The 17,095-nt window shown below is 37.3% G+C and overlaps 2 protein-coding genes and 1 pseudogene across 3 annotated transcripts; 1 reads left to right on the top strand and 2 right to left on the bottom strand.

The window, feature by feature from the left end:
* Positions 1-2,808: 2,808 nt before the first annotated feature.
* On the bottom strand, positions 2,809-6,695 carry LOC148731721 (uncharacterized; the record flags this gene model as incomplete). Its single annotated transcript, XM_088761934.1, has 9 exons — positions 2,809-2,876; positions 3,181-3,249; positions 3,827-3,880; positions 4,312-4,362; positions 4,864-4,923; positions 5,156-5,230; positions 5,528-5,593; positions 6,417-6,464; positions 6,626-6,695. Coding segments are annotated over 9 exons (561 nt in total), but the record flags the coding sequence as incomplete, so codon positions are not given.
* Positions 6,696-7,977: 1,282 nt separating this feature from the next.
* LOC148731720 (uncharacterized) lies at positions 7,978-12,210 on the bottom strand. Of its 2 annotated transcripts, XM_088762047.1 has the most exons (7): positions 12,107-12,210; positions 11,560-11,625; positions 9,646-9,717; positions 9,343-9,402; positions 8,818-8,886; positions 8,522-8,596; positions 7,978-8,232 (listed from the first exon to the last, which is right to left on the bottom strand). In XM_088762047.1, the coding sequence occupies exons 2-7, from the start codon at positions 11,621-11,623 to the stop codon at positions 8,120-8,122; spliced, it is 453 nt and encodes a 150-aa protein (XP_088618173.1). In that variant the 5' UTR covers positions 11,624-11,625; positions 12,107-12,210; the 3' UTR covers positions 7,978-8,119. The 2 variants fall into 2 exon arrangements, with proteins under 2 accessions (XP_088618173.1, XP_088618174.1); XM_088762048.1 differs by lacking the exon at positions 12,107-12,210 and having other exon boundaries at positions 11,560-11,727.
* A 2,351-nt stretch (positions 12,211-14,561) lies between these two features.
* On the top strand, positions 14,562-16,776 carry LOC148731719 (uncharacterized; annotated as a pseudogene).
* Positions 16,777-17,095: the final 319 nt, after the last annotated feature.

The following is a 17,095-nucleotide window of genomic DNA, read 5'->3' as shown; positions in this document are numbered from 1 at the left end:
AGTTACGGATAGTCGTGGCCGTAAAATTACAAGGTGGGAACAAGATTGAAATAATTTCAGCCTTGCATGACAGACGCTTTAGTATGTAACATCTACACTAGTATCAGATTGCCTCCCGTCTTCAACGTCTTCGTCAAAGAATGTTTGATCTACCGGTATAAATGATTGAATTGTCCTCTTTCAAGTCCACAGTGAAGCTCAGTTTTACCCTAGAACTTTCTCAAAACTTAAATGTGTCCGAAAATGCCAAGAAAAACAGACGCCTCCGCTAGCTTACGGAATGTGGTGTTGTAAACAATTTCACCATGTGGAATGGATGAGAATTTGAAACGACAGCAGGGATAAAAACCAGTCTGTCGTCGTTAGCTATGCAAGGGTAGCTTATTGTATTGATTTCCTGATCAAACACGGTACTTACTGTAAAAGGGTGCTTGGAATTTCTGCGTTAACCACAGGGTACCTAATTAGACTAAGTCGTGACGTAACTGCCGATGTTGCGATTTTCACAAAGTTCAGCCTGGTTTTTTCGTGCGAAAATAGAAAGCCCTAGACTAATTTTTACATCCTCGAGAACAACACTATTTTCACTTATCATGAGCTTAACCTGAACCGATTCTGAGTTACACTGCATGTAGAAAATGATAATTGAAAATTTGCTATGAAATGCAATATTTGGATTTTGAAATATTGGTAATTTTCAAAAGTGTTCCGTGAGCTCCAGATTAAATAAAATGGTCCCGTTTTTGACTAAAACCATGCCTGTATCCTTCCTATACAAATTTATAAAATTAATATGAGCCTGCTTTCTTTAGCACTTTTCATAAAAAAAGCTCATTTGCCTTTACTCGGGGCACTGATTTCCGCCATTTTACGGGTACCGACGCTCGTTTCAGTTTTCGTGAAATTTCTAGGATAAAGATGCAAGTCTGAAAACAAAACCTTACCACGTTTCTATGTTCACTACAAAGTATCTCTGGGAAAAATTTAATAGTTTTCAATTTTTCGACCATGTGCCACATTTTTCGATTTCCACTCGGTCAATTCACAAAGTCGCTCGTAAATGGCCACTAGTGGGCAAAATGTTAAAACGGCTACTAGTGGCCAAAAGGACAAAGCGGTACCTTGTGGCTAAAATGGCGAAAGAGCCATTTGTGGTCAAAATTGCAAAACGGCCGCTTGTCGGCAAGATTCGTAAACGGCCACTTTTGGCCAAAATGGCAAAACAGCCGCCAGTGGCCAAAATCATCCAAAACGGCCACTAGTGGCTAAAATCTCAAAACGGCCACTGATGACCAAAATCTTAAAAACGTCCACTAGTGGCGAAAATGGCAAGACGGTAACTAGTGACCAAAGCTGCAAAACGGCCACTAGTGACCAAAATTGCAAAACAGCCACCAAGGGCCAAAATTGCAAAACAGCCATTAGAGGCTAAGAACGGAAAACGGCCACTAGTGGCCAAAATCCCAAAGCGGCAAGAAGTGGCTAAGATGGCGCAACGACCACTAGTGCCCGAAATGGGAAAACGGCCAATAGTGACCAAGATTCCAAAACGGCCACTAGTGGCCAAAATGGCTAAACGGCCCCTGGTGGCCAAATTTCGGAAACGATCACCAGTGGCTAAAATATCGAAATGGTTACTAGCGGCCAAAATTTCAAAACAGCCACTAAAGGCCAAAATTACTAAACAGCCACTAATGGCAAAAATTGCCAAAAGGCCAATAATGGCCAAAATCCCTAAAGGGCGACTATAGTAGCCAAAATCAGAAAACGGCAACTAGCGGTTAAAACGTTTTGTGATATTTTGTTAGCTTTGGCCTGCGCTTACATTGCTTTGGCTTTGGTTTAACAACACTTAAATGAAAAGCGCTTTTAAAGCAGCGGTTTAACTGTAATTGTTAACTGGATGTCTGATTTAACGTTTAGTTCAACGCATTGGTTGTCTCACTTACCAACTAAGGGGTCTTCGTCTGGATCCACATCTTGATCACCTGAATTGTCGCTCTCTGAAATCATAGCAACGATATATAAGATATAATTTGCGCGTGATACAAGTCAACTTGTTTTCGACTTAGGGACCCTTAATGAATGTGCAATTCATGGAATATACAGTTTGATTTCCATGCACGTTGTTAACCCCACTGATTGGACTAACAAGGCATCAATTTGATTGAATCGATGTAACTGACCCTGTTTGTGGACAGGTTAAACTCTTCCTCATCGAGTTTGTATCAATGGCACATGCTAAAAGCTGATCACGATCAATTTCTCACCTGACGAATTGTTGACGGCAAAGTCCTCGTTTCCTTCAGCAGCGTCAACTTGTGCCTCTTTGAGAACTAAAATGAAAGGGGTGATGATAACAGCATAAACAATTATGATTTTTAACGGTCCTTTGTATCTTACTCTTTTATCTCCTGCCTTTTACCCTTCTGTTGAGAAGAATCTGCCCTAAGTAGGTAATTCAGTTTCCGAGAGTCAATCGTTTAACTTGACTCGGTTAAACATCGATCTTGCAGAGTCCCAATCAACATTTCGGCTCGGTAAACGATGTTCAGAATGTAATTGTTTGCATCACCAGTTCTCATCGCTGATCTTTTAAGCCGCTCCCTGTTAGTTTGGTTCCTAAATGTTTTTTATATTGTAGTTTTTATGGAGCTCGCCTTAGTCTTGGTGCAAAAAATCTTGGTGATAAGCACCACCAATCTTTTGCAGAAGAAATTTCTTTGTATACCAGGCCGATATTTCTATTCTATACCAGGCTTACCCTCTCTCAGTTAAGACTTCAATAATTTCACCGAGTTTTCTGACTTATTTACCTTCTACAGACGTATTGCTTGAATCCAGGTTTCTGTCACCGGAAGTAGCCTTACTTTTGTCTGTTAAAGAAATGACAAAGAAAAGACCTTCACTGTCTGTTTTTTTTTTTTTTTTTTTTGCCGCATATTGTGTGTTCTGTAATTCCCTCTTGAACTGATTCTCTTTATCGTGATAAATTAATTTTCTTTCGATCACAGGCGCGATTCTTGGATCAAACCAATGATCGCGCAATTGAAGACTGGTGTATTCGACGGTCGCGATACAGAGACTATTCGTTATGCTCATCATAGCTGACAAATGACGGTTGGAGTTGTGTCATTTTAATTAAGGTTAAAATCTGACAAAGTCTAATTTTTTCCTCACCTGAGAAACTACTGTCGACGTCAGCAACAGCCAAGTTTCCATCAGCTGCCATATTGGTCTCTTCGTCAACTGAATATAAACTAAAGGTTAATTAAAACAGGCGCGATCTGGGGTGATTTTCATTTTTTCACCCCGTAATACATTCCAGGATTTTCCCCATAAAGTCACAATATTTAAGTATAAAATAGCTTAGAATACTGAAAAAAATAAAATTGCACAGCGATGGTGCAACTTTTGAGCTGTGAAGAAAATTTATCCATTATTTTAATTTATTATTTTTTTCACTCGAAAGTTCAACTTCTCTTGCAACATTTCTAAATAACCCTTGCCATGCTCAGGTCGTTTTGTACAAATTTGGTTGATTTATGTACTTATTTTGACGATTCACGGCCCATAGTCGCTTAACTTAATAAACTCACGACGCAGTGTCGGAAAAATCTTCAAATTTGTTGCAGGGACTTAAAACCTTGGTTTGAAGGTTGGAAAACTCTACGAAAAAATTGTATGATAGAAACATTCCAAGTTATTTTGCCTTGTTTTAAGCAGAAGCTGTGCCAAGTCTCACCTAATTGTGGAGCTTTCTAGATAATTTCCCGCAGATTTAGGCTTACACACATTAGTAGTTTAGATTATCTCTTGCTTATACCTTTTGGTTTGCTTCCATCATCAATTGCGGATTCCTTCTTGGATGTAAAATAATCTTGAAATAGTAAGAAAGCCAAATTCAATTAGAACAATGAATTGAAAATATTAGATTGTGCGGTGACGATACAATGTTTGGGCTGTGAAGAAAATATTATTTTCTATCCCTAAGACTGACTCACTAATACTCACTCGATCCGTGTTCAATCTGTCGAAAGTCCAAATTGTCTTGCAACAGTTTTTCCGAGTAACCTTACTGTTTTTAGGTCCTTTTGTACAAGAGTCGCTGAACTTATAGCTTGCGATAGAAAGTGTGAGAAAGAGCATAAAATTGTTTGATATAACAAGGCCTCAGAAGCCTGGCTCGTAGTTGGGAAACAAATTGAATTAATTCCATTTTAAGCTTTCTTGTCTTGGTTTAAACAGAAACTTTGCCGAGCGTCACTTTATTGTGGCTCACACTCATCAGTTTTCAATGACTTTTTGTACCTTTTAGTTTGCTTCCATCGTCATCTGATTCCTTCTTGGATGCAAAATGATCTAAAACAGCAAATAACACAAATTCACTTTGAGCAAAGAACACTGACAGTGTTCAGTTTGTCACTTGAGTTTGTCAGTGTGTTCGTTTCCAAAGCGCTCGTTGTACTCAGTGGTTATAAACTTAGAATACAATCATCTTCTTGGGCGTTTTTTTCCCCAACCTGATGAGAGTCCATCATCCAGATCCAGTTTTTCTTGGATTGCTGTAGCTTTATCCTTCAACGCACCTAAAAACATAGAATTGGGTTGTGCTTTGGAAATCAATTGAAATTGATGAAAGATAATAAATTGCCAAAAGACAACCACCGGACTTCGCATAAAACTTTGCATCTAATGTGCCAGATCAAGAATAATTGGGGATGTTTTCTGCCTAAGGTTTTCCTATTGTTGATGTTAATTACTGTCTTAGAGATAAAAGAGTATGGAAATAAATCTGGCCCATTTAACTCCACCAGGCTCAATCTTTTAAAGACTTTGATTTAAGCTCACTTCCTCGCTTACCTACTGACGGAATATACTTCATATCCGGTTTATTCTGAATAGAAGTAGCTTTACTGTTGTCTGTCAATAAAATTACAACGAAATGACTTTCATTCTTTTCTGAGTTGTCAACTGGTCAAAGAGGCAATTTATGGACTAAACTTGTGATAGTGCGATTTATAAGTGCTCTCTCAGATACCAAAAATATTTCAGTTGCTCATCATAGTTGACAAACTTCCGTGTCCAGTTGTCTTAAATGGGGCCCTTGATAATTCTATAAAAAATCTGACGAAGCTTTATATTTTTTTCTCACCTGGTGAACTGTTGTCAGCAAAGTCCAGGCTTCCTTTAGCTGCTACAGGGGAGGCCTGGTGACCAACTAAAATACCTATACATATAAATAATAATAACACTCTTACTCATGAGAAACTCGTGACTTTTGTTTTCTTCATCACCTAATATATTCACGGTCTTTCCTCTTGAAGTGAAAATATCTAATACCGAAATCAGTTTGGAAAGTAAAAAAATTAAAACCTATGGCTATTATGCAGACCTACGTCAAGGGGAAAAGTACCTAATACCGTAATCAGTTAGGGAAGTGAAAGAATTAACACTCATGGTTATTGTCATTATCATTGATAATTCTACAAAAAATCTAAAGAAGCTTTATGTTTCTTTTTCTCACCTGGTGAACTGTTGTTAGCAGAGTCCAGGCTTCCTTCAGCTGCTGCAGAGGAGGTTTGGTGACCAACTAAAATACCAATACATATTAATTAATACATTGCACGCAGCACCCTTGAGCAAGATGAAGCGAATCCGGTGGCTACCCGAGCGGTCCAAGATGGGCCCATCTTGCCCGCCCAGGATTTTCCGCATCGATCCCGCACATGAAAAAAAATTGAATTAGAACTATGGAAACGCAAAAAGCTGCTTAAGAAAATCCAAACAAAGAAAACAGAAACGACTCTCGTAAGTTTGTTAAGTACAAACACAGTTGGCTTTCTTTCTCGACTCTCAAAGTAAACAGGTCACTCCTAATTCTTATTTAGGGAACATTTTTTTGCAATTGAATAAATCCTTTATCAACCGAGCTTGTTCGGTCAAGATCGCTGGATAATAGCACGGTGTTTTTTGTTTTCTGTTTTTCGCATTTTTATGGACGTCGACTTCATCACGGTCCATAAAAATGCAAAAACAGAACTTGGTCACTATCCAGCCATCTTGACCTCACGCTTGGTTAATAATGCATATATAATAATAACACTCCTACTCGAGAGAAACTCACGACTTCTGTTTTCTTCATCTCCTAATATATTCAAGGTTTTTACCCCTGACGTAAAAATATCTAAGACCGAAATCAGTTTGAAAAGTGAAAAAATTAAAACGCATGGTTATTATGCAGATTAAGGTTGTAAAATAATTTCTTCCTTGTCTCTGTCTTAAATATTGACCAACAGAAAGTTACTCAATCGATTTTCAATCTTTGAAAGCTCACTTGCCTTGTAACTTGTTTCCCAGTGTTTAATTGACGCCTAGGCTAACGCATATTATAAGTTTGCACTATTTACTTGTACCTGTTGATTTGCCGTCACCGTCATCTGACTCCTTGAACTCAAATTGACCTTGAAATGGTAAAGAAGAATATTTCACCTTAAGCAAACGAAATTTAGAGCCGTAATGATTCAGTTGTTTGCGTTTATTTTTATCTGCGTGTATTTTCAAAGATCTTTTTGTAGTCACAAACTTCAGAAGTGAAATTCATTTGCTTTTTCATTTCTCTCACCTGACGAAATCTCATCATCCAAATCAGCCTTCTCTTGATTTGTTGAATCTTTCCCTTCCAAGGTATCTAAAAATAAATAAAGAATCAGACATACTGGGCTGTTCCTTAGAAATTTCCTTTTAACGATGAAGGATAATGAATTTCTAGCAAGTAATCGCCTACTCCGCACACACCTAGAAAAATAATTGCACCCTCTATCGCTCCTGTTATCTCAGTCTTGTTGCTTTTTATTGTTCTCAAGCGTTTCAGTACTTTATTATGTGTGGCTGTCTGTTAATTAATTTTCAACCAAAATTTAATTGATAAATCAGATTGATGATTGTAATATACTTCTACAATGTTTGAAGTCTAACTCAGTACCTGTTGAGCTGCCAATCTCTAACTCCTCTATTCTTCCAGGTGTCGATGAAATTTGAGTTTTATCCGGCTCTAAAATAAAGAAAAAAGGGGTTTGACTGGTCGTCATCACCGTTTTTATCGACATGAACAATATCATAATCTTGTTACTATATATGTTTTAATTATCAATAGATTCTGTTTACTTTTCCCACAACAGGGCTAGAGAGAAAAGAGTGTGGAAATAAATCCGGTCAATTAAACTCCACCAGGCTCGATATTTTAAAGACTTTGATTTCACCTCACTTCCTCGCTTACCTGCTAAGGGAGCATCCTTCATGTTCAGTTTTTTCTCAACAGAAGCAGCTTCACTTTTTTCTGTCAATTAATTTACAAAGAAATGATTTTCAATCTTTTTTGAGTTATCAACTGATCAAAGGGAAATTCATGGCCAAAATATGTGATAGCGCGACTGATAAGTGGTTTCTTAGATTGTTCATGCCAAGAATATTTGCTTTGCTCATTATAGTTGAAAAACTTCCGCTTCCAATTGTCTTATCATTGATAATACAAAAAATCTCAAGAAGGTTTATTTCTTTTTCTTACCTAGTGAACTGTTGTCAGCAAAGTCCTGACTTCCTTCAGCTGCTACAAGGGAGGCCTGGTGACCAACTAAAATACCAATACATATAAATAATAATAACACTCTAACTCGTGAGAAACTAACGACTTTTGTTTTCTTCATCTCAAAATATATTCAAGGTTTTTCCCCTTGATGTAAAAATATCTAAGACCGAAACTAGTTGGAAAAGTTAAAAAAATTACATCGCATGGTTATTGTGCAGATTAAGGTTGTAAGATAATTTCTTCTTTATTTCTATCTTAAATATTGACCCGAAAAAAGTTATTCAGTCCGTGTTAAATCTTTCGAAGCTCACTTGCTTTCCCAGTGTTTAATTTAGGCTTAGGCTCACACATACTCTGAGTTTGTATTAATTACTTGTACCTGTTGATTTGCCGTCACCGTCATCTGATTCCTTTAATCCAAATTGACCTTGAAATGGTAAAAAAGAATATTTTACTTTAAGCAAAGAAAACTTTGAACCGTAATAAATCAGTTGTTTGCGTTTAATTTATTTCCTTAAGGTCTTTTTGTAGTCACAAACTTGAAAAGTGCAATTCATTTGTTGTTTCATTTCTCTCACCTGATGAAAGCTCATCATCCAAATGCACCTTTCCTTGGTTTACTGAGTCTTTCCCTTTAAAAGCATCTAAAATAAATTAAGAATCAAACATATTGCGCTGTTCTTGCGAAAGTTCCTTTCAAAGATGAAGGATAATGAATTTCTAGAAGGTAACCCCCTACTCTGCATACATCAAGAAAAATAACTGCACCTTTTTTCACACGTTATCTCAGTATTGTTGCTTTTTATTGTTCTCAAGCATTTCAATACTGTATCATATGTGGCTGCCAGTTAATTCATTCTAAACCAAAATTTAATTTATAAACCAGATTTTTTATTTTAATACTTCTAAACTGTTGACAGTTTAACTCTGTACCTGTAGAACTTCCGATCTCCAAATCCTCCATTGCCAGTTTTCCAGATGCCGGTGAAACTTGAGTTTTCTCCGAGTCTAAAATTAAAAGAAAAGGGTATGAATGATCGTCGTCGTCGTTTTTATCGCTGCAACATCATCATATTTCTGTTACTACTTATGTTTTCATCATCATTAGATTCTGCCGACTCTTCCTATAACTGTCTGGGTCATGTCACGTGACATAATTGTATGAAATCCTTAAACGATACTTTTCTACACGAAGATGTTTTATTGTAATCCAAGTCAGGCTTATTTACCTGCAATTGACGAAGAAGCTTTAAAATCCACTCCTTTATCACTTGAGGTAGGTTCACTTATATCTGCCCCTGAAATTTCGTGGAAAAGATGTATCTTATCTAAATTGAATTAAATGTCTTCTTGGTTAAGTCTAGTTTAACGCATCTGAATGAATATTACTTTGTTATTATTCATTATGGTCGGTTGACTATTGAAGTTTAGCTCAGTGCAGTATAAATTTAGTTCAGTATGACCGGTCTAGTTTGTAACAACAAATAAAATAAAAAGATAGGCAGCTTATGATCAAGATCGGATATCAGAAATTGAACTTGTTACACCCATCCAAATGGTATCCTATCACGGGCGGCAAAGTTACAGCGAGTGGTGTAGTGCGTAATTAGACCTACAGGATCATGCAAATTTTAGAAGGACGAGTTGATGAACAGCACAAATACTTTCTGTCCATCGTGAGAGCAAACTATGTTCTGTTATTATTGCATAACTCGAGAAAAGTCTGATAAGTATTTACTAAGTGCTTTTCTCACCAAATGAACCGTTGTTGTCAGGTAAGTCTTGGTTTCCTTCGGTGTCTTTTACTTGCTCCTCTTTGGTAACCCAAAATCAAAGAATGTCATCGGTCATAAGAATTGTAACAAGACTAGAAAGTTTTCAATCTGCTGAGAAAAAGCCTGCTGGACAAGTTTTAAAACTGTTAATTTGTTTTTTCGTTTCTATCGTGAAAATGGTTGAAAAAATTCATTATGGTGAATGAAGTCACGAAATCCATCGGGAACTATTCTTTATGATATAGGGTTCATACACATTCAGCTCACATAGGTTACTTGTACCTCGTGATTTGTGACCAGGGACAACAGACTCCTTCTTGAATACAGCTTGACATTTATCCATGTCTAGAGATCCTATGGAAAGTAATTGTTCATTTTGAGAACAGATGTAAAGTAAATGCATCCAGTAAACTCGTTGACTACGGTTTGTTTGTTTGCTTTTTTTTTTCTTTTTTATACGATCTTTTATTTAGGTAACTTTCTTTCTTAAAAATGTTACAAACTTAAGAAGAGCAATTTATTTGCTGTTTTGTTTCCTTCCCCTGAAGAAAGCTTATCATCCAAATTCAGTTTTCCTTGGATTTCCAAGACTCTGCTCTCCGACATACCTAAAAAAACTCAGTTTTAGCGTGACTCTCCTGTAAATGAAATTGTGAATGCGACTGCCTCAACACTCTTAGCTCGAAAATGAAATATGATCCGGAGATCTAAAATTTTGCAGAATTAAATACCGCAAGGACTATTTGGTTATTTTTGTGATAGTTTTTGTCGTCGGTTTTATTTATTTTTCCTTATACTCTGCTGATATTTTACCTTTCATAAGTCTTTTATTTAGCCTTTTTTAATCACACTCTTCGAGAGAGTGTCAAACTATAATGGTTTATTTATAACGTTACCATTATTTTTAGTATTATTATTACGGAATCCTCAGGAAACATCTAAATCTGGTTTTCTTTTGTCACGTGCTCTTTACATGTAGCTACAATTTAAATCGATTAGAAATTTGGTGAGCCACTTTAATTATAGAGGACAATACGGATCTCATGGCGTTACTTTGGCTTTAAGTGTAACGGAATGGGGGAGTAGACAAAGTAAATGACAAGACATTGAAAGAACTGCCGTGAAAGGTTACAAGGAAGCCAAAGATATTCTTAGGATTCGAAAATGAAATTTTTAAAAAACCAAAATTGTCACGTCACTCTTCAAAGTTTCATTCTATATATTAGTCAAGGCTTTTCAATGCGGCAATGGCAAGACATTAAAAGAACTGCCGTGAGAGGTTGGTTACAAGGAAGCCACAAATATTCTCAGGATTCGAAAAAGAAATTATAAAACGACAATTGTGACGTCACTCTTCAAGTTGCATCTTATAAGTCAAAGCTTTTCAATGGGCACGTGAGTTTTGCAAACCTAATACTGGGGAGCTCCAATCGATAGATTTGCTTTGTTCCATCATTTTTTCTTGAGGAAATAATGTCGAAGTGTAACTCCAGCGGGCGTTAACATGAATTTGGAACTCGGTTGATAGTGAAACTGCAATGATAGTTACGGTTTAAAACTTTCATGAAGATGAGTAAAGCAGACTAAAGAACAAATGATAAAGCGAGAGTTTCCGTAAACAAAAAAACAACGAAGGAATTCTGCAAGGTGTCAAGACAGATTTGCACCACTTGCTTTCCATGTGATGTACATCGTACGCCGTTTAATCACGTAACAAAAAAAAACTCTACAAATAAAAACAATGCTAAGATACCTTCTACGTTTTACTTTAATAGCCACTTTTAAAGTATGCAAGCTCGATTTATTGCCAGAGAAGCCAGTACCCTGAACTACAGATAGTATCTAACACGGCCGTTTTTTTTTTTTTTTTTCTACTTTTGATTGTCGTGTGTCGCCCTTAAAAAAATTTGCGAAGATGTCGACACTGTAGCAATCGACCCTTGGAGCGAAAATCTCCCCTGGCACAAACTGGCTCCAAAGGTCAATGAAAAACCACACACGTCTGACTCTAACATCTGAGTGAAACAAGCGGCTATCTCCTTAATTAAGGTATAAAACCTGTCCTTTTCTTTCATTTGTTAGTGTTAATGCTGTTATAGAAATTCGTCGTTATTCTGGTTAAAAATTGAATTAATTTTTCCAGTTTCCTACTATGTGCATGCCATATATAATTAGTTGAAATATAGTTTCTTTTACCTGTGGAACTCTCGCTCTCCAGACCTAGTTCTTCTTTCAATTGCGAAACTTTATCTTCAGCCATAACTAAGAATAAAACAGAACCAGACAGATTTCCTTTGTGTCATAAACATTTGTTTGAAAAACGATTCTGAATACAAAGGTAAAAGGGGAAAACATATTACAGTCAAAAACAGCTTCAAGAAAATTTGAAATGTATCCTATATTTTTGATGAATTTTGATCTACCAGGGAAATAAAAAAGAAAGATAACAAAACACTGTACATTTTATCGGGCCGACTGCCACTGAATATGAAATAGAAATAAACGTTATTAAATTCTCCAGCTTCTGAATGATGAATCTCCGAGTTTCAACAGTTTTCCCAATGTAGCGCTCTTACTTGGGACCGCTTCGATCCCCATGGCGAGTAGAATATAGAAAAAGATCTAAATTAGTCGACTCAATTTGCAGGAATAGTCGTCAATTTGTCGATTTGTGGTCAAATAAATTTAACACACAAGTTTTTTGAATGACGCCAAAAACAATGTACTACAACTGAATTCTTACCTCAATCTCAAAGAAAAATTTCTCGAAAAAATGTCTCCGCGATCAAACTTTCACTAGCTCCTGACTCTAGATGAAAACGTGATTGTCTCCAAAATGAACATGTAACATGTACAGTGTTTTTGTTCAGATAGGAAGTCGTGCGGAAGTTGTATCTAATTTGAAGAAAATAGAGCTGGAAACGGAAACCAGAACTCCACGTTTCATTTTCGTATGTCATAATTTTATTACGATGCTGGGTAATTTTTAGCATTATTATCTAAAGCTTGGCTGAGTCGAAAACTGTCACAAATGACATCATGAGCGCTGCTGCTCTCAAATCATAAATGAAACCATCATCCAATGATACAAGATGATTCAATGAAAAAACTGATTGGCAGATAATGTTTACTTTTGCTTTTAAGACGTGAAAACACAATTATCCGGAAAGGACTTCAACTCACGCGTTTAACAACTAAATTCGACTCCTCTGCTCCTTTTGCTAGAGCTACCTGTTACCTACTAAATTTCCCTTCATACCCCCCCTGTCATCAGAACTCATATTCTCCACAATGTTCTGTATACATTTTCTATGAATGACAAGGAGAATTTGTGTATCGATCAAGAGCTTCTTTGGTCGGCAATTATTTCCTTAATTCTCGCTTTCAATTTTCTTCTGTAATCGCATGTCACTACTAAATATAATTACAGATTATATGAAGCCCTTGGCCTCATACTATTTTTGATAGGCATGGTTCGAAAAGAAAATTTATTATTTACGCTGGCCCTCCCACAGAGAGATAAAAAAGTGGGATGCCAACACCAGCTTCTTCCGAGCAACAAGAAAGCACTAAGCCTCGAAAGAATTCGAAAAGCACCAACGATAGAACTAAAGCGAACAGCAGATCAAATTTGTTCACATTCCCCTGCGGGAACGATGAACACGTGACTAAAATTTGCTTTGCCCCCAGCATAAGTGGGCTTCGTAGCTCAGTTGATATTAGCGTCCAAATAGTGCCTAGAAGGACTGGAGTCCCACACCCTATGCCCCGGGCATCGAGTGCCCCCTTGCATCATAAGACGGCTGCATGTTGACAAGTATTTTGACTTCATAATGACCTCAGTTTCAACATACGTCTATTACATTGCGAGAACCACTTTGCATGTGATCAACCCAAGATCACATGCATGCTTTACTATAATGTTTCTACTCAGTTTAGAAACTGAAATACCCTACACATCTTTAAAACAATAGCATAACTGATAAGCATAACTGCGGTTGCGATAATGGTATGGCCAACTGACTTGATGACTTAAACTGGCCACCTGAGACAGTTTCTAAGCTTACGTTTCGAGCGTTATCCTTCTATTCGCTCTGACGAGGGGCTAACGCTAGAAACGTCAGCCACAGAAACTAATTACGGTGGCCAATTTACAAAATCAACTCAGCTGATATAACCAAACTCTCTCCAACAATGGCGTTTTTTCAAACTTTCTCGAGAATATATACTACAGCAAAAGCTGCAAACAGATTTAGGAGCCTTTGCTTAAATGTGCTGTAAAGTGTTACTTCTACTCAATATTTATCTAAGTTTCCATTAGACTGTTAAATATGTTGTTTCTTGTATGTGGCGTGTTTTCACAGATGCTTAACATATATTACAAGTTCTTTACGACTGTGATAGATTATTTGAATTCGCGCAAACTGGACACAGGCTGAATTAACAATCGATAACATGTTTAAGAGATTGTACGTTGTACTTCTAAGAAGTAAAGAGGAAGCTAATATAAGTGGTGTTGCTTTTGTAAGCATAACCAAACTTAAAACTCTTTTACGTTTCATAAACGGCTACTTATGGATTCTAAGTGATGACTCATAGTCTTCAGTTAAGCCCTCCCCGCCATTTTCTCTTGAGAAATAATAAGAATGCGCTAAACGACAATTTAATGTTTTCAGTAAGAGGCCAGTAAATGTTTCTGCGGATGGCATACATCTTCATTTCCTTTTGAAAAGTTTCTTAAAGCCCTGGAACACTGTCATGTCGGTTATTAGATTGACATAATCCAGCCATGTTTACTCAAAAGCCTGTCAAACAGGTTCTCAATAGCATTGCGCGAAATCTGCGATCACGTGAGAAAAACGTATAAAAATAACTGACCCGTCAATCTGTAGTTTTACTCAGTTAAGACTGAGTCAATTTCGATCCTCAAGGTTCCGATTAGATTCAGGTCCTCAAAATGAAAACCGTAGCAGTCCTGATGCTGCTTTTTTCGTTGTCTTTGGTAAGTTGTTCATATAAAGCTTAAAAGAGATTACTTTTCGTTTCGGAACCAGAAACGCTCTAAAGCAAGTTGTTAATCCTTTAACTTCCTTGAGTGAACTGGACAGAAGTTATCTTTAAAATAAAGGAAAACATCAACTAGGAGATTATTAGTTGATCCAATACCAGACTCCCCAAACTAACATCATAAGATTTGCATGGCAGAAGGTAAGGAGAATTAGTAAAAATGATCTTAGGGCTAAAAGAGTTTAAAGATATCAGGTAAGAGCGGTAGGCTAAGGGGTGCAGTGTAACTAAAATGTCCTGGTGTAATTCAATTTGATTGCCTCCAATTTCTTTGCATAAAAAACAAACAAACAAACAAACGGGGTATCGATACTAACTGGACGAAAAAGACGAGAAAATATTTTGTCAAAAGATATAGATAATTTAATCGTGAGTGATAGTTTGCGTAGAAATTTTATTCACACACTCATACTAAAACGAAAATTTAAGCGGTCTGTTTTGATTTTCAATTGCTAAAGGGATGATTAAGGTTGGAGTAAACCGACGGCTGCAACAGAGTTAGCAATCTCAGCTTAAATAACGATTTAGATAAGATTAAGGTGTATGGTGTAAAACTCTTCTTAGTTGGAAATCAAACTTATTATCTTTGTTAGGCTTGCTTCAGTTTGCCGAAGTATTCAGCGTGCGACACTTTGGTAAGTCTAGAACTTTGACATTTGCGAGAATATCGCCGTTTTTCTTAAGCTCCTAACCTAAAGCTGTTTTCTTTTCATTCCCAGGAAAATCCCAATTGTAACTGTGCACCGGGCTTAGCCTGCAAGGTAACATGGGAAATTGACATGAGAGAACAAACAGCTGAAGTGAAGCAATGCATGCCGATCAATGAGCCCATCGTCGTCGAAAAACTAACAGAAATTGATGTCAGTGAAACTTTGGACCCTGGCAGTGCAGTACTGGATCCGGCATCAAGATTTTATCCTGGCAAGGTGAGGAAACTGATAATGAAAAAAACAAAAACAAAAACAAAAAACAGAGAAAATAATTGTGTATTTTGTCCTTGCAAGGTTTTCCTTCTTATTTCTATTGGATCAGAAACTGTCAGAACTTAAGCAAAAATTTGAATTATTTTTTCCTCGCAGCGTTTAGAATAACTTGTAGTCGAGAGAAATCGTGTTACAACGGTTTTAACAAAACTCTGTCCTACCTTATAATAAGAATTGCTTTCCTTGTCTTTTGGAAGCATCAGAAATTATGCTGTTTCTTTGAACGAGGAAAAATCATTATCATGAAATCTTGCCTTTGTTCAACTTTGATTTCAGAAATGCACGGCGGCAGCCGACTGCTTTTGGCCAAACACCTGTTGTCTGTTTAACAAGCGATGTAGCCTGAAGTTGGTGAAATACTTCACTTGTTACCTCAGGGTAAGTGCAATAACTGTGAATAGTTCAATTGTAATGAAGTGTTGAAAGAATCGTGGATCACTTTGGTTTTGTTCTTCATCACTCTGTGATTGGTTAAGAAAGCTTGCGTCTTTTTTTCAACCAACCAGATTCAAAATGAAAACCAATCGCGACTGGTCCCGCGTTCAAAGTTGTTCAGGGGGTTTTGGCGTTCACTTTGAGTTCCTATTGGCTCCTTGTAATATTTCTTTAGTTCTGATTGGCTGTTTTGACTACATAAACTTTTGATCTTTACAACATGTAATCGAGAAGCGCTCTTGGATGGTAGGCGGGTTTCCTTTGATGCTGATGCCTATTCCCCAGTCTTTCATAAGTTTGTCTCGGTCGAATCACGCGATCTGAGAACAAACTGAAATCTGAGAACAGACTGGTTTGGGGGCTAAAAATCGGAAGGGAACAAAGAGGGTCCAAAATAAGAAAGTGGAATCTAGAGTGCCCAAAGCCCACCCACTGAGGAGTGTCCATCTACTCCTTAAAGATTGTTCCTTCTTCTACAGCTAAAAATTGTTCCAACTTCTATAGCTAAGTCGAGCCACCAAAACGAGTCAATGTTGTTTGGGACGCTCTGAAAGTGTAAATACATAGGTAAGCTTTGTCAAATGGGAACTATAGAGTGATAAAAATGGGGTTTCAAAAGTTAGAATAGACCACCGAAATCTCACTGGAAAGTAAACAGGCATTCACGCTCCCCCGAGTCCCACCCCCCTGAGGACTCTTCGTTTATTCCGCTACTGTAATGAACCCGATCTACTTTCCTAACCAGACATTATTTTCTTTATTTAACTTTTAGAGCGTGCATAAGTGCGGCTGTCAGGAACATTTGGTTTGTAAAACCACGACTCACGTGACACTTCCGATCGTGAAGATTCCCTTTCCCATAAGGCAGTGTGTGCCGAAAGACGAAGCATAATCTTCTTTGTAAGATTTCTAGTAATCATTGTAAAATCAAATAAAATCTGACGGTTTGATTTGGTCTTGTGACTAAGAATCAATGTTTTGTATAGTTCCTCGCAGTCTGTTTCACGTCACCAGCACGCTAACTGCACTTTCCTTGCGTTATTCTCGCATTTAAGCAGCAGATTGCCCCAGGCTAATCGTGGTTTTCCCTTACGGTTACCGAACTTTTACTGCTCTTTTCCCGTAGGTTATCCGCATTTTATCCGGAGTCTTATCTGGCAGTTTTTTCCCGCAATTTACTTGCGCTTGCCTCGCAGTTTCCCCGCCCATCCCACATACTTTCATACACCTGGCAATAAAGAGAAAAA

The sequence above is a fragment of the Stylophora pistillata genome, chromosome 5 (assembly GCF_964205215.1).
Source record: "Stylophora pistillata chromosome 5, jaStyPist1.2, whole genome shotgun sequence".
Lineage (NCBI taxonomy): Eukaryota > Metazoa > Cnidaria > Anthozoa > Scleractinia > Pocilloporidae > Stylophora > Stylophora pistillata.
Note: the sequence above shows the minus strand (reverse complement) of the source record. Positions and strands in the feature narration are given on the sequence as shown.